The sequence below is a fragment of the Antechinus flavipes genome, chromosome 1, assembly GCF_016432865.1.
Source record: "Antechinus flavipes isolate AdamAnt ecotype Samford, QLD, Australia chromosome 1, AdamAnt_v2, whole genome shotgun sequence".
Taxonomy (NCBI): Eukaryota; Metazoa; Chordata; class Mammalia; order Dasyuromorphia; family Dasyuridae; genus Antechinus; species Antechinus flavipes.
The window spans coordinates 164,812,722-164,838,881 of NC_067398.1; the positions used below are offsets into that span (position 1 = coordinate 164,812,722).

At 34.8% G+C, this 26,160-nt stretch overlaps 1 protein-coding gene across 2 annotated transcripts in view; it reads left to right on the top strand.

The window, feature by feature from the left end:
• LOC127551229 (dynein axonemal assembly factor 6-like) overlaps positions 1-25,473 on the top strand; it is a 44,966-nt gene extending 19,493 nt beyond the window's left edge. The window contains exons 2-3 of one of the 2 annotated variants that reach the window (XR_007951049.1): positions 22,365-22,501; positions 25,029-25,473. Coding sequence is in view for 1 of the 2 variants with exons in the window: in XM_051980830.1 (XP_051836790.1) it covers positions 1,101-1,688 (588 nt within the window). In the remaining variant the exon portion in view is untranslated. Of the gene's footprint in view, positions 1-946; positions 2,577-22,364; positions 22,502-25,028 lie in introns of those variants that run through there. The other variant, XM_051980830.1, reaches the window with a different exon arrangement.
• The last annotated feature ends 687 nt before the right edge of the window (positions 25,474-26,160 follow it).

Consider the following 26,160-nt stretch of genomic DNA (forward strand, 5'->3'; position numbering starts at 1 on the left):
ATTGCCCCTACAGATGGTGAAATGCCAGGAAGAAACACAAATGAATTCTATTCCTCTCCCCAGCTTTTTCACATAGATCTAGAACAAATGCCACACAGAGTCTTGATTAAGAAATCCAGAGGAAAAAACGCCATTATTTTTCATCCCAGGTTAGCAAAGGAAGACAAAAAGGGAGGTCTTCAGACACTTAGAATGGGATCTACCCAGGCACTGTTATGTGGAACCTGTTAGTGCAGAGAAAGTCTGTGTACCAGGACAAGATGAGGCCCTAGATCTGTTATAGAAGGAAGAGCCCAATCTTGTGCGGGATAAGGAACAGATGCCAACTAGCAGCTCCATCACTCATTATCCAGTCTCAGATCACATATCCAGTGCAAGATTGAGGAGTGGTCAGAGACTAGGAAGAAATAAAAAGTTGAACTAACACCCATGACCCAAAAAAGTACCTAGATACCATATTTCAAGAAATCATAAAAGATAACTCCCAACAAGTAGTCAAAAATAAAAATACTTTATCACTTACCTAAAGAAACCCTAAAATTAAAGCTCCAAAGGAATGTTATAAATTAAGTCCAGAGCTTCCATGTCTAAGAAAATATATTGCAAGCAGCCAGAAAAGCAAGATTCTCACCCACAGTCAGAATCACACAAATTTGACAATCACCAATATGAAGGAATGGAGGGTTTGGAATATAATATTGCAACAGGCAAAATATATAAGCTTACAATGAAAAATAACTTATTCAGAATAAGTATAATTTTATAGGAGAAAAATAAAATTTTAGTGAAATAGAGGACTTCTAAACATTTTTTATTTAAAAAAAAGATCAAAGTTGCACAGAAATATTGAAACAAACAGGATTTATAAGAAACATGAAAATGTATAAATGAATGAGCACTCATAGGAGACTTTTTAAAAGGGTAAACTATTTACTTTCTAATATAGGGAAATGATGCATGGATCACTTAAGAATCCTATTATTGGAACATCGGTTTAGATTCCTGTAACACACTTCCACAAACCAACTACAGCAAGGAACCTCCAGAAAAAGCTGAAGACAACACTCACATAGACTGCAGGTGGCAAGAAATCAAGAGACATGGATGTGGAGAATATGTGTTCAACTTCTGCTCTGCAGGCTCTCTCGAAGCTGCTCAGCTTTCCTGGAGAAGAGGATGACAACTTAGAGCAAGTGTCATATCCATCATCTGTTGTTGGAGCCCTAAGCCCTGGGAATATTGGACCAGAAAAGAAAGAAAAATCCAAAGTCAACCCTCCAAATAAGCCTGAAAATAGAAATGACATCTGGGATCTGGAGGAGGTGCCAGAAGGAGCAGAGTTTGATGACATGTGGGACCCCCGGGAACAGCCAGAATATGACATTATATTCAAACAACAGGTGGGAGCTGAGGATATGTTCCTAGGCATGACCAGAAAGGACCCTTCTACAGCCTGCTGTGAGGATCTCATGGTTAAAATTAAATTGCCAGGTATCAAGGCTTCTGACATCACTCTGGATATCCATGAAAAAGTTCTCGATCTTCGTACCCCCAGTCATAAGCTGCTCCTGCATCTTCCCCATCCTGTGGACAGTAAGATTGGCAAAGCAAGTTTTATCACAGAAAAAGAGATGCTTGAAGTCATCTTGACCATGAAAAGAGAATTTGATTTCATTAATTTTTTCTGAAAGCATAATGGGGCTAAGATAAGACATTGTCCAGAAAGAGTAGAAGCAATATCAGAAGCCAAGGACAACTCCCTGGATATTGAATGGTTCTATTGATGACAAGATCATCCATTTACAGAGTGATCCCTAAGGAATTGATTAGACATCTACATGATCAATTCAGTATTTAAAGCAATGAAAATATTTAGACTAAGGAATTGTTAGTCCTTTTGTGTCAGCTGTCTTAAGGACTCAAACAAATAAAAGATGCAATGACTTATGTCATTGCTCAACAACTGGCCATTAGGATGCCCCCCCCCAAAAGTTAAAAGGCCTTATTTTATTTCTCTATTATTTGATTAATTTATATAGACTTGGCTTATAATAAAGTAGTTGAAATGTTCCCATAGTTGGTATGAAGGTTGTCCCAAAAGTTTTAGTGCAGATTTAGCTTTAAAAATTTAAAATGTACTAGAACTTTGGGGATACTTTATTTATAGGCATTAATATTTTCATCATATATATTTGAATAGAAAAGGAAATGAATGGAAACTATAATCTTTGAGCAATTTGGACCTGTTTGAAATATTTGTTATTAGTCACATTTTAAAACATTTTGAAAACTCTTTTTTCCTATGCAGCCTTATAATTATTACCAGTGCCTTTGGGGGGCATTCTGAATTATATCTTGATATTATGAAAGGCATTTTAAAGAAACAAATGGTATTCTTACCAATTAGCTATATCTCCCTCATTTCCAATCTTTCTTCATAATTGGTGATATTAACTGTCCCTATTCTTGTTAACTGTTCAAGTATAGTCTACCCATAAATAAAAATGTATCCTCATCAGTCATCTCCTTCATTTATAAGTTAATAATAAAAGAAAACTTATCTTCCAAAAAAAGAATCCTATCATCAATGGGAGTCATTGAAGAATGTAATAAGGCAGATGGTAGAGAAATGGTTTTTTTATGCTTTAATGGTTTTAAGAGAAAAGTGGAAAATTAGGAGTAAGGGATTAAATTAGAAAGAAAAGAGGAGATGAATGGTGGAAAAAATAATTTCACATAATTTAGATGTGCAAATAAAAGACTATACAATCAAGGAGGAATAGGTGAAGGAAGTGTGTGACACTTCAACCTCACTCTCATCTGAACTGGTCAAAAAGGAGAGGAAAAGAGTGAAAGAGAAAGAAATATGTTCAGAAATTTCTTTCACCCAATGAGGAAATAGAAAAAGAGGGAAAGAAAGAAAGGAAGATAAGAGGAAGGATAGTTAAGGCATAGATTATTCTTAAGCAAAACAAACTCTAAACATGTACAAAAATATTTAGCAGTTATTTTTGTGGAAATTGAAGGGGTGTCCATCCATTGGGAAAGGGCTGAAGAAATTAAAGAATACAAATGTGGGGACAGGTAGGTGGCCCAGTGGATAGAGCACCAGCCCTGGAGTCGAGGATCTGAGTTCAAATTTGGTCTCAGACCACTTAACACTTTCTAGCTGTGTGACCCTGGGCAAGTCACTTAACCCCAATTGCCTCAGGAAACAAAAGTTCCATATAAGGATACAAATGTGGTAAGATAGTATCTTAGCTATAAGCTAGTAAGATAGCTATAAGATGATGAAGTGGGTGGTTTCAAAGAAATATAGGAAGATATATATGAAATAATATGCAATGATTAAAATAATCACATAAAGACAACTTTGAGAGACTTGGGAACTGTAATAAACAGAATGGCCAAACATGATTCTAGCAAATACACAATGAAATGATCCCTGCCTCCTCAATACAGATTGAGACACATATTGTTTGGACATGGCCAAATATAGAACTAAGCAGATTATTCAGACAGTGAAAATATAGAAAGATCCAATGGAGCCTCCAAGATTCTAAATGAATAAGAAATATATATTTTTTTAATGTTTGCTTGACTTGTATATATTTATAGGAGGGATTTTGTTTTTTTGGTTTTTTTCTCAATATGGATTGGGGGAAGATGAAAGAGAAGGCAGATTTTCATTCATTGAAAAAAAATTTTATAAAATATTTCCCTCAATATCAAGGGACTTATTCTCCTACGAATATACCTAAAACTCAGGAAGAAGGAGCGAGTGGACTTGAACTTGAAATACAATGGTAGTGAGGCTTACATGTAGGGAACACACATTACCAAGACAATTCACAATTTCAGAACTGTAGGTCTTCAATGTCTTTTCTCAAGAGTTCCTCATAGTTATTCATTGGGAATTGCTCCATCCTATAGACGGGTTGGATTGTTGAAGGGCACAGTATAGCAGCTGGACTTGCTCCTCCTAGGTACGGCATCTTATTGGAACAGGGCAATCTGCTGTTGCTCTGGGGTGATCAGATCATGGTGGCTGTGCTGACTCCTGTCCATGTTCTGCTACTGCCATACCAGAGCAGCAAGCAGTTCTTCCAGTAGGCAGTTTCTTCCAGGCGAGGCCAGCCAGATTACCCTGTGCTGGACTCTTCTCAGAGTGTGGAGTTTCTACTGAATAGATCAAATCACTGGTCTCCTAGACTTGCCCTTATGGGCATTTGCAATATTTTTCCTTCTTCTGCCACAAATTTGGCAGAGTGGTTACTGAAGCATTACTTTCTATGAACTGGATTGGTCTATGGCATAGGAGCCATCTCCTATGGTCAGGTCTCTGGTATCTGCAATTTTCTTAGTCTTTCTGGGTATAAACAATGGTGGGAAACAAGTTGACCCACGTTTCTCTCCCTCTCGATGGAGAGGACATCATTCCTGTCAAACTCCATGCTACTGTCTCACCTTCTGCATTCTTTTTCTCAGCGTACTCTGCAACCCAATCCCAGACATCTATACTCACAACCTCCTCAGAAATTCTTTCCAAAATATCTGGTGTTATGTATTTTGTAATTGATGAAATCCACACTCACATGTAGAACTTTGTGGGGAAAGTGCTTTATAAGTCCCAACATGTCAGCATAGATATATTTTAATTCTAATATTCAAATAGTTAAAATCTCATGAAATGGGTAATCCCTTGAGTAATGTAACCCTCAGTTCATCTACTAATGCCTGCAGTATTTAACCCTTGTCCATATCCTCCCATAAATCCTTCATAGGAAGTTCCTTTAATTATGTTGAGGGCTTTCTCTAGAACCTTTCAAAGGGGGGATATCAGTTGGCCATTAAGAACCCTTGCTTTTAACATACAAATTGATTTTTTTTTCTGTTTGCACATTTCTCTAATGACATCCTCTATTCTGTTTCTCCTCTTATTCCTTTATTTAATTCCTTATTTATAATATGTGGCAGTATATCCATGCCCACCAGGTCCTACTCCCTTACCCTCAGCTTCAGTTCTTCAGCTTTTGTAAGATCGTATGACTTCCATCAGCAACATTATTGCTGCATTAAAATCATTATCAATTTATATTTTCAGTCTTCACATTTTTTAATTATTCAAAGGCTTAAGATATAAATGTCCTTGATCTTTAAACACACACACACACATACAAACTAATCACACATCCAATCACCCTTCTAAAATTCACAACTTCTGTTAGGTTCTTGCTTCATAAGCCTGAGAACATATTTTTAATCAAGGAATAAATCAAAACTTCTTGTTTTGAGTTCATTCCAACATTAAGTTGTTTGGTTGAGCTCAGTAGTGAACAATTAAACAATTTTCTGTGTGGTTCTTGTAACGTGACCGATTCTTTCCTTTAGCAACTTATTTAGCAATCTTTTTTTTTCAATCCTTCCTCATTACAAGCTGGCTATTGTGTTTCCCCACAGAATCACAGATAGGAGCTTTAGTCCCAATCCTATCAAAAATATTTCATGTAATTTACTAAGCTACTCTGGAAATGGATTTACTCATCAGAATGAGGGACCTAGACCAGATGATTTCTAAGGTCTATTGATGCTCTAAGTTACAGTCTAGTTAGGTAGCTTACATACGTCAGCCAATTTTTTCATAACTCAACCACCAGATATGACTTTAGTACAAAATACCAGATTTTTTAAAATAACTTTTTATTGATAGAACTCATGCCAGGGTAATTTTTTACAACATTATCCCTTGCATTCACTTCTGTTCCGATTTTCCCCCTCCCTCCTTCCACCCCCTCCCCCAGATGGCAAGCAATCCTTTACATGTTGAATAGGTTATAGTATATCCTGGATACAATATACGTGTGCAGAACCGAACAGTTTTCTTGTTGCACAGGGAGAATTGAATTCAGAAGGTATAAATAATCCGGGAAGAAAAACAAAAATTCAAGCAGTTTATATTCATCTCCCAGTATTCTTTCTTTGGGTGTAGCTGCTTCTGCCCATCTTTGAGCAACTGAAACTGAATTAGCTCTCTTTATCGAAGAGATCCACTTCCATCAGAATACATCCTCAAACAGTATCATTGTTGAGGTATATAATGATCTCCTGGTTCTGCTCATTTCACTTAGCATCACTTCATGTAAGTCTCACCAGTCCTCTCTGTATTCATCCTGCTGGTCATTCCTTACAGAACAATAATATTCCATAATGTTCATATACCACAATTTACTCAACCATTCTCCAACTGATGGGCATCCATTCATTTTCCAGTTTCTAGCCACTACAAACAGGGCCGCCACAGACATTTTGGCACATACAGGTCCCTTTCCCTTCTTTATATCTCTTTGGGGTATAAGCCCAGTAGAAACACTGCTGGATCAAAGGGTATACACAGACAAAATACCAGATTGCAAAATTTTTTGTAATTGGTGGATGAAGACCTCATATTTCCCTTGACCTAAATTCTCCTGCAGGTATCTAGTAAGATTCTCCTCTAGAGAATATAGAGGAATGTCAGTGATTACACTCTTTTGGGGACCATAGTGAACAAAAAGGAAATGCTAAAAGAAAGAAAAACCAACATATACTATATATTGTGCAATAAGTCAAATTCATCTACCTCAAGTCCCCCAGGGATCTCACTGTATTTCACAGGGTCAATAAGAATTCTTACATGATGAAACTCTTCATAGAGGGGCCTTCTGTGAGCAATGTCCTAGAAATTTGCAGCCCCCATCCTCTAGGAGTAGGGCTTACTATATATCAGTGTCAGTATCACTGTACTGCCTTCATAGAGTTTTTTGGGTGGCTAGAATCCCCATAATTAGGCACACTATCCTCCACAGGTATCTTTAGTGTCCTCTTAGGCATCAAAATGCTCCACAGGCCATCCTCCTCATGTATTTAAACCTGTTAAGAGTTATAGAACAAGAGCTGGAAGAGACCTTGGAGCCCATGGAAGCCAACCCTTAGTTTATGAGATAATTATTTACTTCTCAGTTGTATCTTCTATGCCATTCAAGTTACTTTATGCCTATCTTATTTATTATTTTATCTGATAAAATATAAGCTTTTTGAAGTCAAGTACAGTTATTTTTGGCTTTAGATTCCACAGAGACTATCACAGTGTTTACTGCATAGTAGACACTAATAAATGCTTTTAAGTTAATTGAGAATTTTCAAAAGGGATATCCTTTATCAGATCTTGTGTCAAATTCCAGTTAGAAAATATTGATCCTTTTCCTCATCCAGCCAAACATTATAATTAGTTTTGCTACAGGTTTTGCAGCTGTAGGAAAGAGATTTCAGATCAGAACCATTTTTGAAATTTAGTCTTTTATTGTCTTTCAGCCTCATGGGAATGAGATGCCAGTCCCCTCTCTTTGAATGATCATTTTTTCCTTAGTCTTCAAGAGAAACAGCAGCATTGATTTTGTTTACAAATGTATGGACACTAAAATCTCCTTTCTCCTTCCCCAGTCCTGGTGTCCTTCCTATTTCTTAACAATTAGAAGATTGGACATTAATTTCGTGAACTCAAGTTCTTAAATTAGAGTTCATGAACCCCAAAGCTTCTGTAGATAGAAGTCAGAGAGTCTGAGGACTTGAGATGGGAAAAAATTACATTTTTATTTTAATATAATTAATTTTGATATTCTAATCTTTAAATATTAACATAATTTCCTTTTGTAATTTTATTTTGTGTATTTAAAAACATTATTCTGAGAAAGGATGCATCAACTTCATCAGACTAACAAATGGGGACCCATGACATAAAGTAGGTAAAGAAACATTGATTTAGAGGGATTCTCTACTAGTCCTGGGTGATTAGTAAAGAAATCTATTTGTTCTTGTTTGCTTTCTTTAGGTTCTTGGATGGGCTTAATCCTCCAGCTATAGGACAACAGGCTATTATATACAGCTTTTTGCATGTATAGCTTGGGGGACATGCCTACAGTTCTCTTTTATCCATGTAGGGATCCCATAAACCTTATACTAATATCATTAGCTGACCTTTGAATGGGATCTTATTTTTAAAATCCAAATGTTAAAAAGTTGAAGCTCTAAGCCTGAAATGCAAGATGATGTTATTCTTTTTTGCTCTAGAGGGTCTTTGCAGAATATGGGAAGAAGTTCTAGTTATAAGGGAAAAATAGAACTTCTGAATTGTTTTACCAAAATACTTTTTAGTGCCCATGAGTCAGAAATAACTTCTACAATCATATATAAACCAAAGTATAGATTTCATGGCCAATCTCTTCCCTTTCATTTTGCTTTTGCCTAATTTTTTTCTCCTCCTTTCTTACTTCCACTATCCTTATTAAATAGTTTCATGGTACAATTTCTTGCCTTTCTCTCATCCCAGATTATTTATAGGTCACATTTCTCTTTTGTGCAGAGAGCACGGGGTGAGGGGGAGCATTTTTTAAAGCTATTTAATTTATACAGTTTCTAAAATTTTTACCATCTCTACCATTTATCCCTCACTTTTCCCTTAAGTTCTATACCTAGAAATATGGTGATACACTCTTTCTGATAAATGGATTTTCCATGCCTTGCTTCATGCCATATAGCTTTGATCCCTCTGTTTAGGGGCTTTATGATTTCTATGATGTCCCCTTGGGCTGTCATCCAGCTTGAATAACAACCCTCCCAGTTTCCCCCCTCCCTCTTGGGGATTTTGTTTCCTCCTACAAGAAGATTTGTGCAAACCAGTCCGATATAAACATTTCCAAATTATTTCCTTCAGTTTGTTAGGCCAATCTTCAAAAACTAAAATAACCACTCCTCTGTTTAGCATCAGTTTTACAATTGTATGATTAAATAAGTTTTGTTATTGTTGTTGTTTTAGTTACTTAAATCCCTCTTATAAAACTAGTCCCAGTTCCATGATTTCTTTGGCTTAAGGAGCATGTGTCCAAAGCCACAGTGGAATACTTGGAGTTAATTCTTTAATTATTCTGTAATTGAGTTGAGTAGCTGCTGAAGTTTTCCAACTACCACAGATTGCCTTAGTAGCAGAATATCTTTTCTAAGTTGTGCTAATTATTCTCCTATCAACACATCTTCAGACTTCAAAGAACCAGGAAGATCTGCTGACACCAGCTTGTTTAACATTTGTTAGTGCACTCACTTGGAGGAGAAGCTGATTAGGTTGATTCTGGGAGGGAGGGGAAGGAGAAATCAGGAGTATTTTCAAATTGCTTGCTTGGTCTCTCTCTAAGCCTCCTTTATCCTGGATTGCCCATTTAGATCTATTTGAAAGGGCATTCTGTCGAGGAGCATTCATTAAGTGTCTACTCTGCACCAGAGACTAGAGAAACCAAGATAAAAATGAAATAGTCCCTGTCCTCAAATAGCTTATGTTCTATCAGGAGAAATAACATTCACACATGCAGCTATTTATAAAATAAACACGAATATATAACATACATACAAATACATAAACACAAATGCAAATAGATACAAATATAATTATATAAAATATATACAAATTCAAATACATAAAAGATATGTAAATAGATTGAAATACAAATGTATAAAATTATATAAATACAAAATATAAAAAATGATGAGAAAGAGGAAGATTGTAAATAGAAGATTGGAAAAGCCTCATAGAAAGTGAGACTTAGGTAACTAGGAAATTTAAGAGTCAGAACTTTGTACCGTGGAAGGAGCAATGAATTTAGAGACAGAAGCTCTAAGTTCTAATACTAGTACTAATCTTAACAAATGACTTGTTTAAGATTATACAAGTCATTTCATCTCCAGGACTCTAGTCTACTCATTTGCAAAATGAGGGAGTCTGCTTAAATATTGGCATATGAACTCATTATTCAATCAACTTGCATTTATTAAGTTCATATTATATATCTATTATATATTTATACATATACATATTTGTACTATTATATACCTATTATTTGCCAAATACTGTCCATAAAATCTACTAGAAAAAATGGCAAAAAAATTGAGCTTAGACTAACATTTTACATTTATACTTGTTTCAATCATGTCCAACTCTTTATGATCCCATGTGGGGTTTTCTTGGCCAAAGATACTGTGATATCGTTTGCCATTTACGTCTTTAGCTCATTTTATAGATGAGGAACTGAAGCAAACAGGATGAAGTCATTTTCCCAAGGTCAACACAGCTAGTAAGTGTCTGAAGAAAATGAGTTTTCCTGATTTCAGATTTGACACTATATTCATTGTGCCAGCTAGCTGCCAATATCTCTGCCTCAAGCAACTTGATAAAAGACTAAAAGAAGCTCATCTAAATGAGTAGAGGGAATCTCCCTGATGAAACTTCTCTCCATCAATGAATTAAAAAGTTGATTACCATCCAGTATCTATTTTCCCCTCTGACCAAATAGTGCAGAAGCATTAAGGCATAGAAGACAATCAAAAATAGATCAGCCCTTAAACATGAAGGGCTGCATGTATCCTCATATTGCTTCATATATTTTCTTAAAGTTATCATTACTTCAAAGCAAACCTTTTTAGAGATGTTTAGAAGCCATAGCTAATTTTTTCATGCTTATGTCCTATTTTTCCCATTCAATTCTAAGTTTTTGAGGGATGCAATACCTGTTTCCTCAGAATCTTTGCTCAGCACCTAGAACAGTGACCAGAATCCTGAATTCTCTATAACTATTATCCTGATCCCTTCTGGGTCTCAACAAGATGAAAAGACATGTCAGTATAAATGACAGAGGATAAATGTGATGTGGAACATTAAAGGGGCCAATTAAAGTGCTTAGTAATATGAACCAAATTTATAATCAGTAGATTTGTTTTTAATTTCCAAAAGGTCCTCAAAATGCAATGTTCCAAGTTAGCCATAGATGTCAGTCTAGGACCACTTTTTCTTTTGATATGTTGAGAAAGGTTGTTTTTTTTTGTTTGTTTGTTTTTGGTTTTTTGGTTTTTTTGGTTGTTGCTGTTGGTTTTAGTTTTGGTTTTTCATTTCAGAAAGAGGCCAGAAATACTCTTTTAAAACTATCCATTACTTTCAGAGCTAACTATGCAGGGTCTTCCTTCTCTAGCAGAGTCAAGGGCATATGGTCTAAATAGAGGCTTCTCTGGGTCAATGAAACATCTCATTGTTTCCTACTCTTCCTAAATGGATGAGTTCAAATATGACCTCAGTTATATGACTCTGGGAAAGTCACTTAACTTAGCTTGAATCTGTTTTCTCATCTGTAAAATGACTAAAGAAGGAAATGGCAAACTGCTACAGCATCTTTGTCAAGAAAATTCCAAAAGAAGTAACAAAAAGTTAGACATAACTGACAAAATGATTGAACAACTAAATGGATAAAATAACTTTGAAATAACAAAATTATTGCTGCAGAAATTATCAAGTCAAAGAACTGCCAATATACTACTACAATTCTACAGGTAGTGAGTGACCAGGATAGAGGTGGAAGAATAAAACTCAAGGAGCAGCTAGATGGTGAAGCGGATAGAGCATTAGTCTTTGAGTCAGAAGGATCTTAGTTCAAATCCAGCCTCAGACACTAAACACGTATTAATTGTATTAGTTGCTTAACTCCAAATACCTTGCCAAGAAAAAAGAATAAAACTTTAAAAAGAAAAATCTGCTCAGTTAAGACCACATAACCTCCATGGTACAGAAAATCTCCTTTGCATCTGAGAATTCTCTTTATTGCTCATACACAAAGATTGGACTGGGTGCCTTCTAACCTAATGCTCTCTTCACTAGAATAGTATGACATCCTTCCTCTATGATGTCCTACAATGACTCTCCAATTTTTGTAGACTAAGATGAAGTATGCTCTCTGCCTCTTGGTAGAGTAAGACAGATATATTTTTTTGATATGACCAATGTGAGAATTTGTTTTGTTCGACTATGCATATTAATTTCAAGTACTGTGCTTTGTTTCTCCAAGTGGAAGGAAGGGTGAAAGGAGAAGATAATATTTTTTATTCATGAAAAACAAATCTTTTTTAAATGGTCAGAGATTATGAATAAACAATTTCGAGATGAAGAAATTAGAAACCATTTCTAATCATATAAAAATGTTCTAGATCACTAATGATTAAGAAAACTCTGAGGTACCACTTCACACTTCTCAGATTAGCTAAGATGACAGAAAAGATAATGATAAATGTGTGGGAAAACTGGGATATTAATACATTGGTGGTGAGTTGTGAACTGATCCAATCATTCTGGAGAGCAATTTGGAACTATGCACTAAGTGCTATGAAATTGTGCATATCCTTTGATTCAGCAATAGCTCTACTAGATCTGTATACCAAAGAAATCATAAAAAAGGGAAAAGAATGTTTGTAGCAGCTCTTTTTTTGTAGTGGCAAGAAACTTGAACTGATGCTACATGACATAAGTAGAATCATGGGAACATTGTACACAGTAACAAGATTATGTGATGATCAATTGTGATGGACTTGGCTCTTTTCAATAATAAGATGAAGAATTCCAGTAGACTTGTGATGGAGAAAGCCATTTGCATCCAGAGAGGGGACTATGAGGACTGAATGTGGATCACAACTAGTATTTTCACTTTTTTCATTGTTGTTCTTGCATTTTGTTTTCTTTCTCATTTTCTTCTTTTTTTTGATCTGATTTTTCTTGTATAGCATGATAATTGTGGAAATATGTATAGAAGAATTGTATGTGTTGAACATATTTTGGATTACTTGTCATCTAGGAGAGGAGGTCAAGGAAAGGAGGGAAAAAATTTGGAACATAAGGTTTTGCAAGGGTGAATGTTAAAAATTATCTATGTATATATTTTGAAAATAAAAAGCTTTTATAAACAAATGACATGATTCAAGGCAATTCCAATGAACTTGTGATAAAGAGAGACATTTGCAACCAGAGAAAGGACTATGATGACTAAATATGGATCACAACATAGTATTTTCACCTTTGTTGTTGTTTATTTGCTTTTCTTTCTCATTTTCCCTTTTTATCTGATTTTTCTTGCACAGCATGATAGATATGGAAATATGTTTAGAAGACTTGCACATGTATGACCTACATTGGATTACTTGCTGTCTAGGGGAGGCGGGGAGGGAGGAAGAAAAATCTAGAATACAAAGTTTTGCAAAGGTGGATGCTGAAAACACAAATTTACCAGTGAACAGTACCTTAGCTTCCTCAGCAAAGCTAAGAAGCCAAATAATAAAGATAGCTTTCTTTTTAAACTTTTGGGGAGTACAGAATAAATAACAAGTTTTTTAGGCAAGAAACAAGATGTAATTATATTAATTATAAGATTGAATATAATATTATATATCATGAATGGTGATATCAGTATGATTGGCTACAGAGCTGAGGCATAGGGAACAATATGATTGATTGGAAATTAGGAATGAGGAACCAACAACAACCCCCCTTTACTTCCTGTGACTAAGAAATAGTCATTGTTTTTGTCTATCTTTGATCAGAGACAGTGAACCAGACTTGATTAATAACAAAGTATATGTGTGTAAAGATATAGACCAGATTTCTCTGGTGCCCACCTGAATTCCCCAAGGATAACAGATGTTCTTAAGGCAGGAAAAGAACAGTAGTTAGTAGGAGAACTGAATTTCTAAATTTAACTCATGACAGGCCTGCTGAATTTTTGAACTAGGTTAAAAATCAAAGATCCAAGACTTAGACAGTTAAAGAACAAAAGTTAAATAACTATAAAAGGATAAAATTTTTAAAAGAAAAGACTCATCTAAATAATTCACTGCCTTGGTATATTAAAGAAAAGAAGAAACAATTATAATGTCTCTACTGTATTTTGTGAAATTGTGGTGAAGGATTTGCTTGTAAGGTACAAGGGAAAATAATTTCTCTAGTTTTAGGAGATCTCTTCTTGAGTATAAGATTAGAGCCACCACATCTGCATTATGGAAAGCTCCAGATAAAGACATATTTTGAGCTATGAGCTTCAAGTTGGAGCGTTTGGATTCAAATAGCTAGTCCCCTGGGAAATAGAGTGGTCACCTTCTGTTAGGGGTTGAGGAGAACTTCAGAAAATGTGTACAATAAACAGAATAACACAGGCTAGAAGAACTCCTTGGGCAGCTAACAAGGCAGTATAATAGATGGAGTGTGAGGCCTGAAATCAAGAAGACTAATCTTTCTGAGTCCAAATCTGGCCTCAGACACTTATTAGCTATGTGATCCCGGACAAATCACTTGACCCTAGTTGCTTCAGTTTCCTCATCTGTAAAATGAGGTGGAGAAGGAAATGGCAAACCACTCTCATATCATTGCCATGAAAATCTCAAATGGTTCACAAAGATTTGGAAATGACTAAACAACAACGAAGAACAACCCAATGGAGAGCAACAATTGGTTCTATCTACTGGGAGCTACTACACCAATCATTTCCAAGTCTTTGGTGGTCAAATAAAAATAAATGAGTAACTGACTAAAGCTGTTTTGGAAGATTGGTTTTCAGATTATTTTAGTCCAGATGTTGAAAACATTGCAAGAATAATGACATCAGCATTTAAAATGGTAATGATTTTAAATAATACCCCAGTATATCCATTTGGTTCATTTTGTGAGAATATAAGGATGCAGATTCACTGAGCTGTGGATAAAACTCTGTATTTAACAGAATGATATAAACAGATAAAACCATGTACAGTAGTTTAAAGAGACAGAAGACAATTCAGTCTATGCTACTAAAGTATTCAAGTGACAAAAATGACATTCTCATCATATTGATTTAGACTCATTCAGTTATTTTTTCAATTTTTATATTTTGCTTTCTATAACACTATGACTTTGTAATAAATTTGAAGAACTACACTTGCCTAATCCTTGTCACTTATATCATTAATAAACAGATTAAAATTCTTAAATTTTTTCATTACCTTTGTCATTAGGCTGAAATCAATTACCATGGCTTACATAAAATTATTACATCATGTAGTATGAACTCCAATAATGTGACCACTTAATGGACTTTATTATTCACATTAATTCTGGTCCTAGTTATAATCTGAAAGAGAGATAACAAGAAACAACAGCTGGTGACATTTGCAAGATCTGCCAGAGCATGAGCTAGGGGAGAAACGGTGGAGCACAGACATCTGGAGAAGTCACAAAGGATATCATCATCTGTGGAGCAGAAGTTCCCAGTATCCCTCCTGTATCCAGCCCTACTGGGGGAAAGGGAAATTATATGTAATTGCACTGGTTTTTGTATGACAGCCATTGCTCACTGATAGATTATTGTTTTTTTCAGGGACTCTGATGTGAGTCCTTTTTTTTTAACCTCAAAATAAATTTGTTTTGAATCTTGTGTGTTATATGCTTCTAAAGAGACTTGGTAAATATGGCACCTATGAAGAATCATCAGTTACTGAAGTTCCCAGATTATCCAGATAGGGATCAAAGAAAGGAAAAATCCCCAGATATACATGTACTCTTCTTATTAGGATGGAGTCTCTGAATATGAAGTACACTGAAAATATCAAAATCATCTAGTAGGAATTTCCTCAGTTTACCTCCTCACTTCTCCAAATCTTCACCCACTCTCTTTTTCAGTCTCAAAAGATAGTTTTCCTCCCTGCAGAAATGAACTGTTCCACCTGTAACCTCACCTCTTCACACCTTCTCCATCAATTACCCATCCTCTTTCTTGCATGTTTAGTTTTTCTCTGACTCTCTTAGTGCACTTCAACACCCTTAATTAATTCAATATTAATTTAGTTAGCAAACATTCATTAAATTCCCACTGTGTAAAAAATAAAGCACTTGTATTTATTTCAACTCCATGAAGATAGGGGCAAGTATGTTAAACTCCATAGAAACTCCATAGAAACTCCATAGAAGATCATCCATAATGATCTTCTCCCTTAGAATGCTAGTCAATGTTTGACAAAATCTCAGGAGAGGAAGGTATCCCAAAATCCATCTAGTCCAACTTGCACCTATTCAAGAATTCTAAATAAAACATCACTGACAGCTAATCACTGAATGCAGATCTGACTATGTGACTTATCAAAAACCTTCATTGGTTCCCTATGGTTGTGATTTGCCAGTAGAAACATTACAATGTAATTGGAAGATATGTTATATTATATTATATATACTGTTATAGTGTATCATTTTTAATTGTATCACATCTTAAGATTTATATGTAAAATGTTATCATATATTGCTATGCTATTATATACACACATATTTTTGAAGTCAGGCCAATATTTATGTTCTCATATAGATAATATCTGGAGATAGAAAGAAAATGCATAGAGATTTGCCAGCAATTCCTCTAATTAGTGTATAAAGTGTATAAAGTATAGTTCAGTTAAGGAAAAATGTATATATCTATTGTTATACTTGGTATATTTTAAATCAGATGGAACTATGAAATTTGGTTCATTCACATTATGAGGGGATTGTTTAACAAGGTTTTATCAGCAGAACAAATATCTCTGATATCTACTACACAATTGTCTACTGGGAAATGCCACCTTGTTTATGTTACTTGCCAACTTGAATGTCATTTTATAAAAGCAGACTTTCATCGTTTAGAGATATGTAAGATAAATTATAGTATAAAATAGTTAATTTTCCCTTAAATATTTTTTCTTTAAAAATGTTGGCACATAGAAGAATCTATGTAGAAGAAGATTCTTCTACCATATAGAGATACAAATTCTACTTGAAAGATATATGCTATATTTTTTAAAGCAATGATTTTTTTGCTTTTCCAGACAAGCCATGTAGCAATACATATCTGAAAATTGACAGATTGGTATGGTTAGTTCATTTAATTAAAGTTAATTGAAGATGTCCAGGAAGTCAATGAAATGTTATCTATTTACAATTTAGCATATTTATTGTGTCCATTTGTGTTTTGTCATATCATTGCAATTTATGTTAAGAAACATGACACCACAAAAAGCCTAAGCATTTAAAATTTTTAACTAAAATAACAAGTTTGTGTTCTAGATACTTTGAGAATGATTTGGGTGAGGAAAAAAATCTACTTGTTATATAATGAACTTTCTATCCCTTTTAAGGAAGTTATTTGGAATATTATTGTGTTATAAAGAATGACAAACAGAATTTCTAATTTCAGAAAAACCTGAAAAGACATACATGAACTGATACAAAGTGAAGTGATCAAAACCAGGAGATCATTGTACATAGTAACAGCAATACTATATGATGATCAACTGTGAAAGACTTAGTTATTCTCAGTCACACAATGATCCAATATGATTCAAAAGGACTCACAAAGAAAAATGCTATCCACTTCCAGACAAAGAAACTGTATACAAATTGAGGCTATTTTTCACTTTTTTCACAGCATGATTAATACGGAAATGTTGTATATGACTATATATATATATATAAAATCTATATCAAGTTGCTTGTTGTCACAGGGAGGGGGAAGAGGAGAGGAAGAGAATCTAGAATGCAAAAATTTTTAAAGAATATTGAAAATTACATGTAATTAGGAAAATTAAATATTATTTTTAAAAAGAAGAAAGCTTTTAGTGCAAAAAGTTGGAAGTCACTTAAGTAATTTCTAAGTCTAATTGATTTAAGTGACAAGTTACCCAATTATCCTATCCTCCAACTTTGTGTGGTTTCCTTTAAAATTCCATGTTAGCACTCACTAACTGTTTAGCCATTAGCCCTGTAAGAGCAATGGATTTGGAAGGTTTGTATTTCAGCTCTCTTATCAATGTCCTGTGCAAACAAGCAAATGATTCGGTTTTCTCATAGGTCAGTTGAGGAAGTTAAACTAGAATGGACTCTGGAGTCCTTTCCAGCTCCAAGATTTCAAGATTCAAGATACAAATTCCTCAATACAACATTCAAAGTCCTCTGTAATCTATTTTTCTAGAGTTCATATTGCTCCCATTCCTACTCTCTACATAACAGTCAAATTGACCTAATAGGTGTTCCCCAAACTAGGTAGTCCATTTCCTTTGGTACTGGTGATGATCCGTCATTCTCAAAGAGGACTAAAGTGATATCACTATGTTGGAGTCAATGTGGAATGTGTCTACCTATGACTGATCAGAACAATATAAGATTTAGAGGCTCTATTACAGGTCAAGAACAAATAGTCCATATGAACATTTGGAATGGAAATTAAATGTGCATTTCTCATGGTTCTTTTGAGCTGCTATAGTTCTACTTTACTCAGAGTATAGTGCCTTATTTGATATGGACATGCCATACTTAGCAGACTTTTGCCAGCATCCTTCATGCCATCCCAAAGTTCTTCTGAGACTCCTTGAGAATGTCCTTATATTGCTTCTCCTGACTTCCATATAATGAGAATTCCTTATGTACGAATCCATCTCGTATATCTTTGCACAGGCTCTCTAAGCTCCTGTAAGGACCTCCCTTTTCACCTCTGCCTCTTAGAATCCCAAATTTCCTTTAAAGCTTAACACAGGCACCACCTCCTGCAGGAAGGCTTCAAGATCTTGAAAATTAGCATTCTTCTCTTTCTCAAATTATGTTGGTTTTGTTTAACTTTATACTACTTAGTACTTACATTGTATATATTTGGTATAATATGTTTCTGGGTCATTCTCTGCCTCCAAACTCTCCTCTCAATAAAATGTAGTTTCCTTGAGCATGGGGATTGTTTTTTTTTTTTTTTTTTTTTGTATTCTTAGTCCTGCACAGCACTCACCTTTGGAAGGCACATATAAAATGCTTTTTGACTTATTGACATAGAATCCTCCCTGTAGAATATAAGATCACTAAAGACAGAAACGATTAGTGCTTTGTTTTAATATCTCTAGCATATAGCTCAGTGCCTTACTTATGGTAGACAATAATTGTTTGCTGAATTAAATTGAATTTTAAAAATCCAATAAAAGAAAACCCCTTAAGACACCTAAGACAACCCCTTTCATTTTTAAATACCAATAAGTATTAAGAAAACTTCCTTACATCAAGCCCAAATCTGTCCCTCTACAACTTAATGCTTTTGTTCCAGTCAGGCAGAGCACACCTAATTATTTTTTCACATGCTACCCTGCAGTGATCTGAAAAACTCTCTTATGTCTTTAGTTGGGTTGGGGATTTTGGTTTTTGATTTGCTTTTTTTCATCTTCCTAAGAGGGAGAGAGCCAAATCTAATCAATCTACTTTCAGTCTCACCCACCTCCAGCCTATCCTACACAATTACCAGAATAATTTTCCAAAATCACAGTTATGATCATGTCACTTTTATAATCAAAAGCCTTAATTGGTTTCCTTTTCTCAGTTCAACTCACTTTCTGACAGCATAGTATAGGATTTCCTCAATAATTCAAATCAAATTAGAGAACAAAGAATATTGAGGATGTGTCTCTGGGTAAGGATATTCTCTCTGGTCCTGAGAGATGATGCAGCACCAAGTGTAGTCCTAAGCAACCAGTCCTACCCCAGAATATTTCAGGCTGGGCCTGAATGGCTCCAGGAAAGAAGATGATCTGAGGGCTTTTATATCCCAATCTAGGTAATAAAAGTTTAGTGATCTTTTAATACATTCACTAGGGATAGTCAGGTTAAGCATAAAAACATGGGTTAGTAAAATTCATTTGGCATCAGAATCTGTATCTAATAGATTCATCAGTCTTTCTAGACTGTTTTCCATTTTTAAATGCATTAATATTTTAAATTATTTTCAGAGTGATTACATAATTTCCACCACTGTCTACTTTTCCACTCTCCTGCATTTGGGAGACGGGGTCCAATCTAACCAGTTTGTATTATGCTAGGGATTGTGTTATGCACTGGAATCACAAAGACAAAAACTGCAATAGTAATGTTCATCTATTGGATGCTGCTATATTATCTTTTTTGTTGCTGTTACTCATTTGTTTTTCAATCATATCTGACACTTATGATCCCATTTGGAATTTTTTGGCAAAGATATTGGGATGGTTTGCTATTTCCTTCTCCAGCTCATTTTACAGAGGAAGAACCGAGGCAAACAGAATTGACTTGTCCATGATCATACAACTAGTGTGTTGAGTTCAGATTTAAACGTATAAAGGTAAATCTTCCTGATTCTAAGCCCAGTGTTCTATGCACTAACTTCATGTGGCTGTTCTACTATATTATTGAGTTATCTCCCATAGTTCTCCTTCATGCATCTAAAATTCTAGTCAAACTAGATGTTCTCTGGGCATGTCATGCATTTGTTTTTGCTTTTGATTCAGCTATTCTATCTGACCCAAGCACCCCCACACCTCCCAATCATATCTGTGGCTATAAAAATCCTATATATTTTTCAAGACCCAACTCAAACTCTAGTGGATACATAACATCTTTCTCATTCTAGTAGTAGATGAAAACTTCCTGGAGCCCAGAGGTACCAAGAATTACAGAGCCATCCATGGCTTTAATGCTAAATGGAAAAGTCAAGAAGACTAGGAATCTCACTGAAAGCCTTATTGTGTCACAATATTTAGAAATGGGGGAAAACTAAGTTTTTGTTATTCACAAGTTATTTTTATTGTGTTTTATTTGTATTTTTAAATTATATTTATGTAACATAAAATATATTAATAATATATAAATATAACATGTTATATTCAAAATAAGCCATTAATGTTGATTTTTTATTTTAAATATATAACAAGTATTTTAAAGTTATAAAAGAAAAACAAGATTCAGAAAATGCAAAAATTCTGTTATCTGGACATCTAATAAAAATATAACAAATGCAAACTCAAAGAAAGATATTTGAGAGAAGCTGACATTCAATGAATTTTTTTATTAAAGCTTTTTATTTAAAAAGCATGCATGGGTAATTTTTCAATAATAACCCTTCTGTTATAAATTTTCCCCTTCTTCCTCCCCCCATCCCCTAGATGGCAGGGAGTCCAATACATGTTAAATCCAATATATGTGTGTATATATATATATATATATATATATATATATATATATATATATATATATATATACAATTATTTTGCTGCACAAGAAAAATAAGAAGAAAAAACCTGAGAAAGAAAACAAAGTGCAAGCAAACAACAACAAAAAGAGTGAAAATGCTGTGTTGTGGTCCACACTCTGTTCCCACAGTTCTCTCTCTTGGTGTAGATGGCTCTCTTCATCACTGAACAATTAGAACTAGTTTGAATCATCCCATTGTTGAAGAGAGCCACATCCATCAGAACTGATGAAGGTATAAGTCCAGAAACAATATAGTCTTGATGTTGCCATGTATAATGATTTCCTGGTTCTGCTCATTTCACTTAGCATCAGTTCATGTAAGTATCTCCAGGCCTTTCTGAAATCATCCTGCTGGTCATTTCTTACAGAGCAATAATATTCCATAACATTTATATACCATAACTTATTCAGCCATTCTACAACTGATGGCATCCACTCAGTTTCCAGTTTCTTGCCACTACAAAAAGGGCTGACACAAACATTTTGCACATGTGGGTCTCTTTCTCTTCTTTAAAATGTCTTTGGCATATAAGCCCAATAGAAATACTGCTGGGTCAAAGGGTATGCACAGTTTGATAACTTTCTGAGCATAGTTCCAAACTGCTCTCCAGAATGGTTGGATCCATTCACAATTCCACCAACAATGTGTCAGTGTCCTAGTTTTCCCACATCCCCTCCAACATTTGTCATTATCTTTTCCTGTTATCCTAGCCAATCTAACAAGTGTGTAGTGACACCTCAGGGTTGCCTTAATTTGTATTTCTCTGATAAATAGTGATTTGCAGTACTTTTTCATATGACTAGAAATAGTTTTAATTTCTTCATCTGAAAATTGTCTGTTCATATCTTTTGACTATCAATTGGAGAAAGGCTTAAATTCTTATAAATTTGAGTCAATTCTCTGTATGTTTTAGAAATGAGGCCTTTATAAGAACCTTTGAATGTAAAAATGTTTTCCCAGTTTTCAATGAAATTTTTTTTAGAGTCAGGAAAACTTTTAACCAAATTTCACAAGAATATAAAAGCAGCTTGTTTGCAGTCAAGAAGATCAGGTTCAATTGCCACTTGTGTTAGTAAGTGGGTAAATCCACTAGGTAGATAGAGCAGCCCTGAAGTCAGGAGCACCTGACTTCATATCTGGCCTCAGACACTACTTCCTAGCTGTGTGATTGGGGCACTTAACCTCAACTGCCACACACACACACACACACACACACACACACACACACACACACAATAGGTAATGCTGAGCAAGTTATCTAACCTCTATATGCCTCAAGTATTTCCATAGGACTTTATCTGTTCTATGAGTAGAGAAAATTCCCCCAAACAAGTTCCCTCCATTGAAAAAATAAAGATTCTAACATATTTAGTAATCTAAGAATAATGGTTTCACATATTAAGCATAACCTAGTTTTCATCCTCATTGTAATCTCCATAGCTTCCAATATCAGTGCTCTCCAAGCCATTGCTCCTGCACTGAAAAATGAAGTTTGGTGTTTGAGGAAGAGGAAGGAGCCCAGAGTCACTGGACAAATAAGAACATGAAGGGGAAGAAGTTACAAGAAAAATGCAAAGGTAGGAAGTATTAGGTTATAAAGACCAGACAGAAGGTTTTATATTTGATCTTGGAGTCAAGGGAACCACTGGACCTTATCAAATTTGGGAGTGACATGATCAGCCTGAACTTTAGGAAGATCAATTTGGTAGCAGATTGGAGAGTGGACTAGAGTGGGAAGAGAGGAAGTAGAGAAAACAAACAGAAGGCTATTACAATAGTTCAGGAGCAAAGAGGGCCTATGCTAGGGTGGTGGTGATAGAATCAGCATAGAGAAGAGAGCGTTTACAAGAGATATTTTGAAAGCAGAATCAATTAGACATTGGGGAAAATAGGGAAAAGAAAAATTTTGAGAAAACCTTCCTAATGGAACTGTCTAAAAGTAGATTAAACAGAGAATTAATTTCCAATTGTTTCATGTCTTCAAGCCAAGGTGAGATAACCTGGTGAAGTTGTAGAAGTTCCTATTTAGGTCCTAACTGAACTCTGACAATCCTACCAATTCAGAGATTCTGTGTTTCTCTGAGTTGGTTATAGCCCAAGGATATACTTCTAATGTAATCAATTCTCCTGCTTCCTAATTGATGATTCAGCTCCATTTTATAAAGAAACTGGCTAAGACAAACTGCTTCTTTCTTAAGAGGAGTGATTTTTTTTTCTCTCTCAATCTCTCTGAATCACACAAGTGAACAAAATTAATGAGACTTTTGATAAAACTTTGCAGTGATTTCCTTGTAGTAGACAAACATCATTTTTTTTCCTGATCATATGTAATTTATCACATTGGAAATTCTATTAAGACTGATGCTCTGATTATGGGAAGTGAGATGGATTATCTTGATTACATTAAATTTTAGAAGTTTTATACAAAACTAATGCAGTCCCTTTGATCCAGCAATGCTACTACTAGGCTTATACCCCAAAGAGATACTAAAGAAGGGAAAGGGACCTGTATGTGCCAAAATGTTTGTGGCAGCCCTCTTTGTAGTGGCTAGAAATTAGAAAATGAATGGATGCCCATCAATTGGAGAACTGTTGGGTAAATTGTGGTATATGAATGTTATGGAATATTATTGTTCTGTAAGAAATGACCAGCAGGATGAATACAGAGAGACTTGGAGAGACTTACATGAACTGAAGCTAAGTGAAATGAGCAGAACCAGGAGATCGTTATAAACTTCAACGATATTGTATGAGGATGTATTCTGATGGAAGTGGATTTCTTCTACAAAGAGAAGATCTAACTCAGTTTCAATAGATCAGTGATGGACAAAAGCAGCTACACCTAAAGAAAGAACATTGGGAAATGAATGCAAACTATTTGCATTTTTGTTTTTCTTCCCAGATTATTTTTACCTTCTGAATCCAATTCTTCCTGTGCAACAAGAGAACTGTTCGGTTCTGCACACATATATTGTATCTAGGATATACTATAACATATTTAACATGAATAAGACTGCTTGCCATCTGGGGGAGAGGGTGGAGGGAGGGAGGGGAAAAGTCAGAAGTGAGTGCAAGGGATAATGTTGTAAAAAATTACCCAGGCATGGGTTCTGTCAATAAAAAGTTATAATTGTTTTAAAAAATACTATCCATAAAAAACTAATGCAGTCAAGATTAGAGGGAAAGCAGAAAACTTAGGGGGAAGTTTTTACAGCATGTTTCTCTGATAAAGTTTCTCATTTTTTTCAAGGATATAGAAAACTGAGTCAAATTCATAAAATTATGAGTTATTCCCCAATTGATAAACAGTCAAAGGAAGAAGAAGAATGGTCAAAGATAAAAGAATAAATCAGAGCTATTTATCATCATATAAAAAATGTTCTAAATCACTATTATTAGAGAAATGTAAATTAAAACAATTCTAAGATGCTACCTCACACATATCACATTGGCCAACATAAGAGAAAAAAATAACAAAATTGGAGTGAATGTGGAAAAATCTGAACACTAATGCATTGTTGGTAAAATTGTGAACTGGTCCGACTCTTCTGGAGAGAAATTTGGAACTATGTCCAAAGGGCTATAAAACTGTAATTGATTCAGAAATACCACTGAGTCTGTATCCCAAAGAGATAAAGGAAAAAAGGGAAATGATGTATATGTACAAAAATATAGTAGTCCTTTTTTGATAGAGTTGAAAATTGAGATGCTCATCAATTATGGAGTGGTTGAACAAGTTGTATTATATGATTATGATAGAATGCTATTGTGCTAAATGATGAGCTAGATGGTTTCAGAAAAACCTGGGAAGATTTATATGAACTGTTGTAGAGTAAGGTGAGCAAAACCAATAGACCATTGTACAGAGAACAGCAATATTATGCAGTGATCAAGAGTGATCTTGTGATCTTGGCTATTCTGATCAAAGTAATGATACAAAGCAATTCCAAAAGACTTATGATGAAAAGTACTATTCTAATATGGAAATATATTTTGCATGATTTCATTTGTATAATTGATACTAAAGAAGCACAAGAAAGGAAATTCATAACTCCAAAATTTTAGCTGAATATTAAAAATAAATAATGAATTTATTTTTAACAGGATGATAATCTGTAACCCAGAATACAAATACACAGAAGTGGACAAGAAAAAAGGCACCACAAAATTAAAAGAAAATATGTTCACTATGAAACAAAACTATTAATCTTGAAGAAAGGATATGCAGAAGAAGCCTAAGAATCAGAAGACCACAACAGGACAAAATACTTTAAGACAATAATGAAGGAAATAATAGAAATGCACAGAATCTCTGATCATAGAAAATTAAATAGAAATCAGCTCCAGAAAACAATAAAACAAAACTGAAGTGCTCCTCTATGAACATTAGCCTATGGAATGACAGACTGCAACTACTGGAATGGGTGTTTTATCCTCATCAAACACAGTATTCACAAGACTGCCTTCTAGATTCTTACCTGTCAGAGTTGGGACAATCTTTCCTCTCCATTCCTTGGCACAATCTCTGGAGCAGCATAAACAAGTAGATTTAATTAATCAACTCACCTCTCTTCTCACTTAAGATTCATAAATGTTTTAATGTGGTGAGAACAAGTCTTAATCATGCAATCAATCAAATATTTTTAATGGGGGTATAATGGTTTAGAAAAAATGATATCGTTCAAGCTGCCTCTGTCTGATTCTATATGAAAGGTGAAAAGTCTTTGGATGAACCAGATTGGCTGAGAACATTTAGGCATGCCCTGAGTCTTCTATGGAATATAAAAAAGCAGTTCAGAACCTAAGTAAAAGGCAGTTTAGAACCTAAGTGATTTTAGCATCTGTCAGTAGCTCAGATTTCAGATTGCTGAGAATGAAGAGTAAGCTTTCCGACTGAACCCCCAAAAAGTAGTTAATGATGAAGGAGAGAAGGGACTTAGTAGCTAGGTTCTGGAAACCCTACTCTTCAAGGAGAATGGGTATTGGGATAAACCCCTCAGTTCAGATTTGCCTCATTCCATGGTCAAGTTGAATTTTGCCTAGTCAATCATTCTTTAATTCTGTTGTTATTGTCGTTGTTTTTTTGTTTTGTTTTGTTTTTTTGCTGAGGGAGTTGGAGTTAAATGACTTGCCCAGAATCATATAGCTAAGAAGTATTAAGTGTATGAAGTCAGATTTGAACTCAAGTCCTCCTGACTTCAGAGTCGGTGTTCGATCCACTGTGCCATCTAGCTGC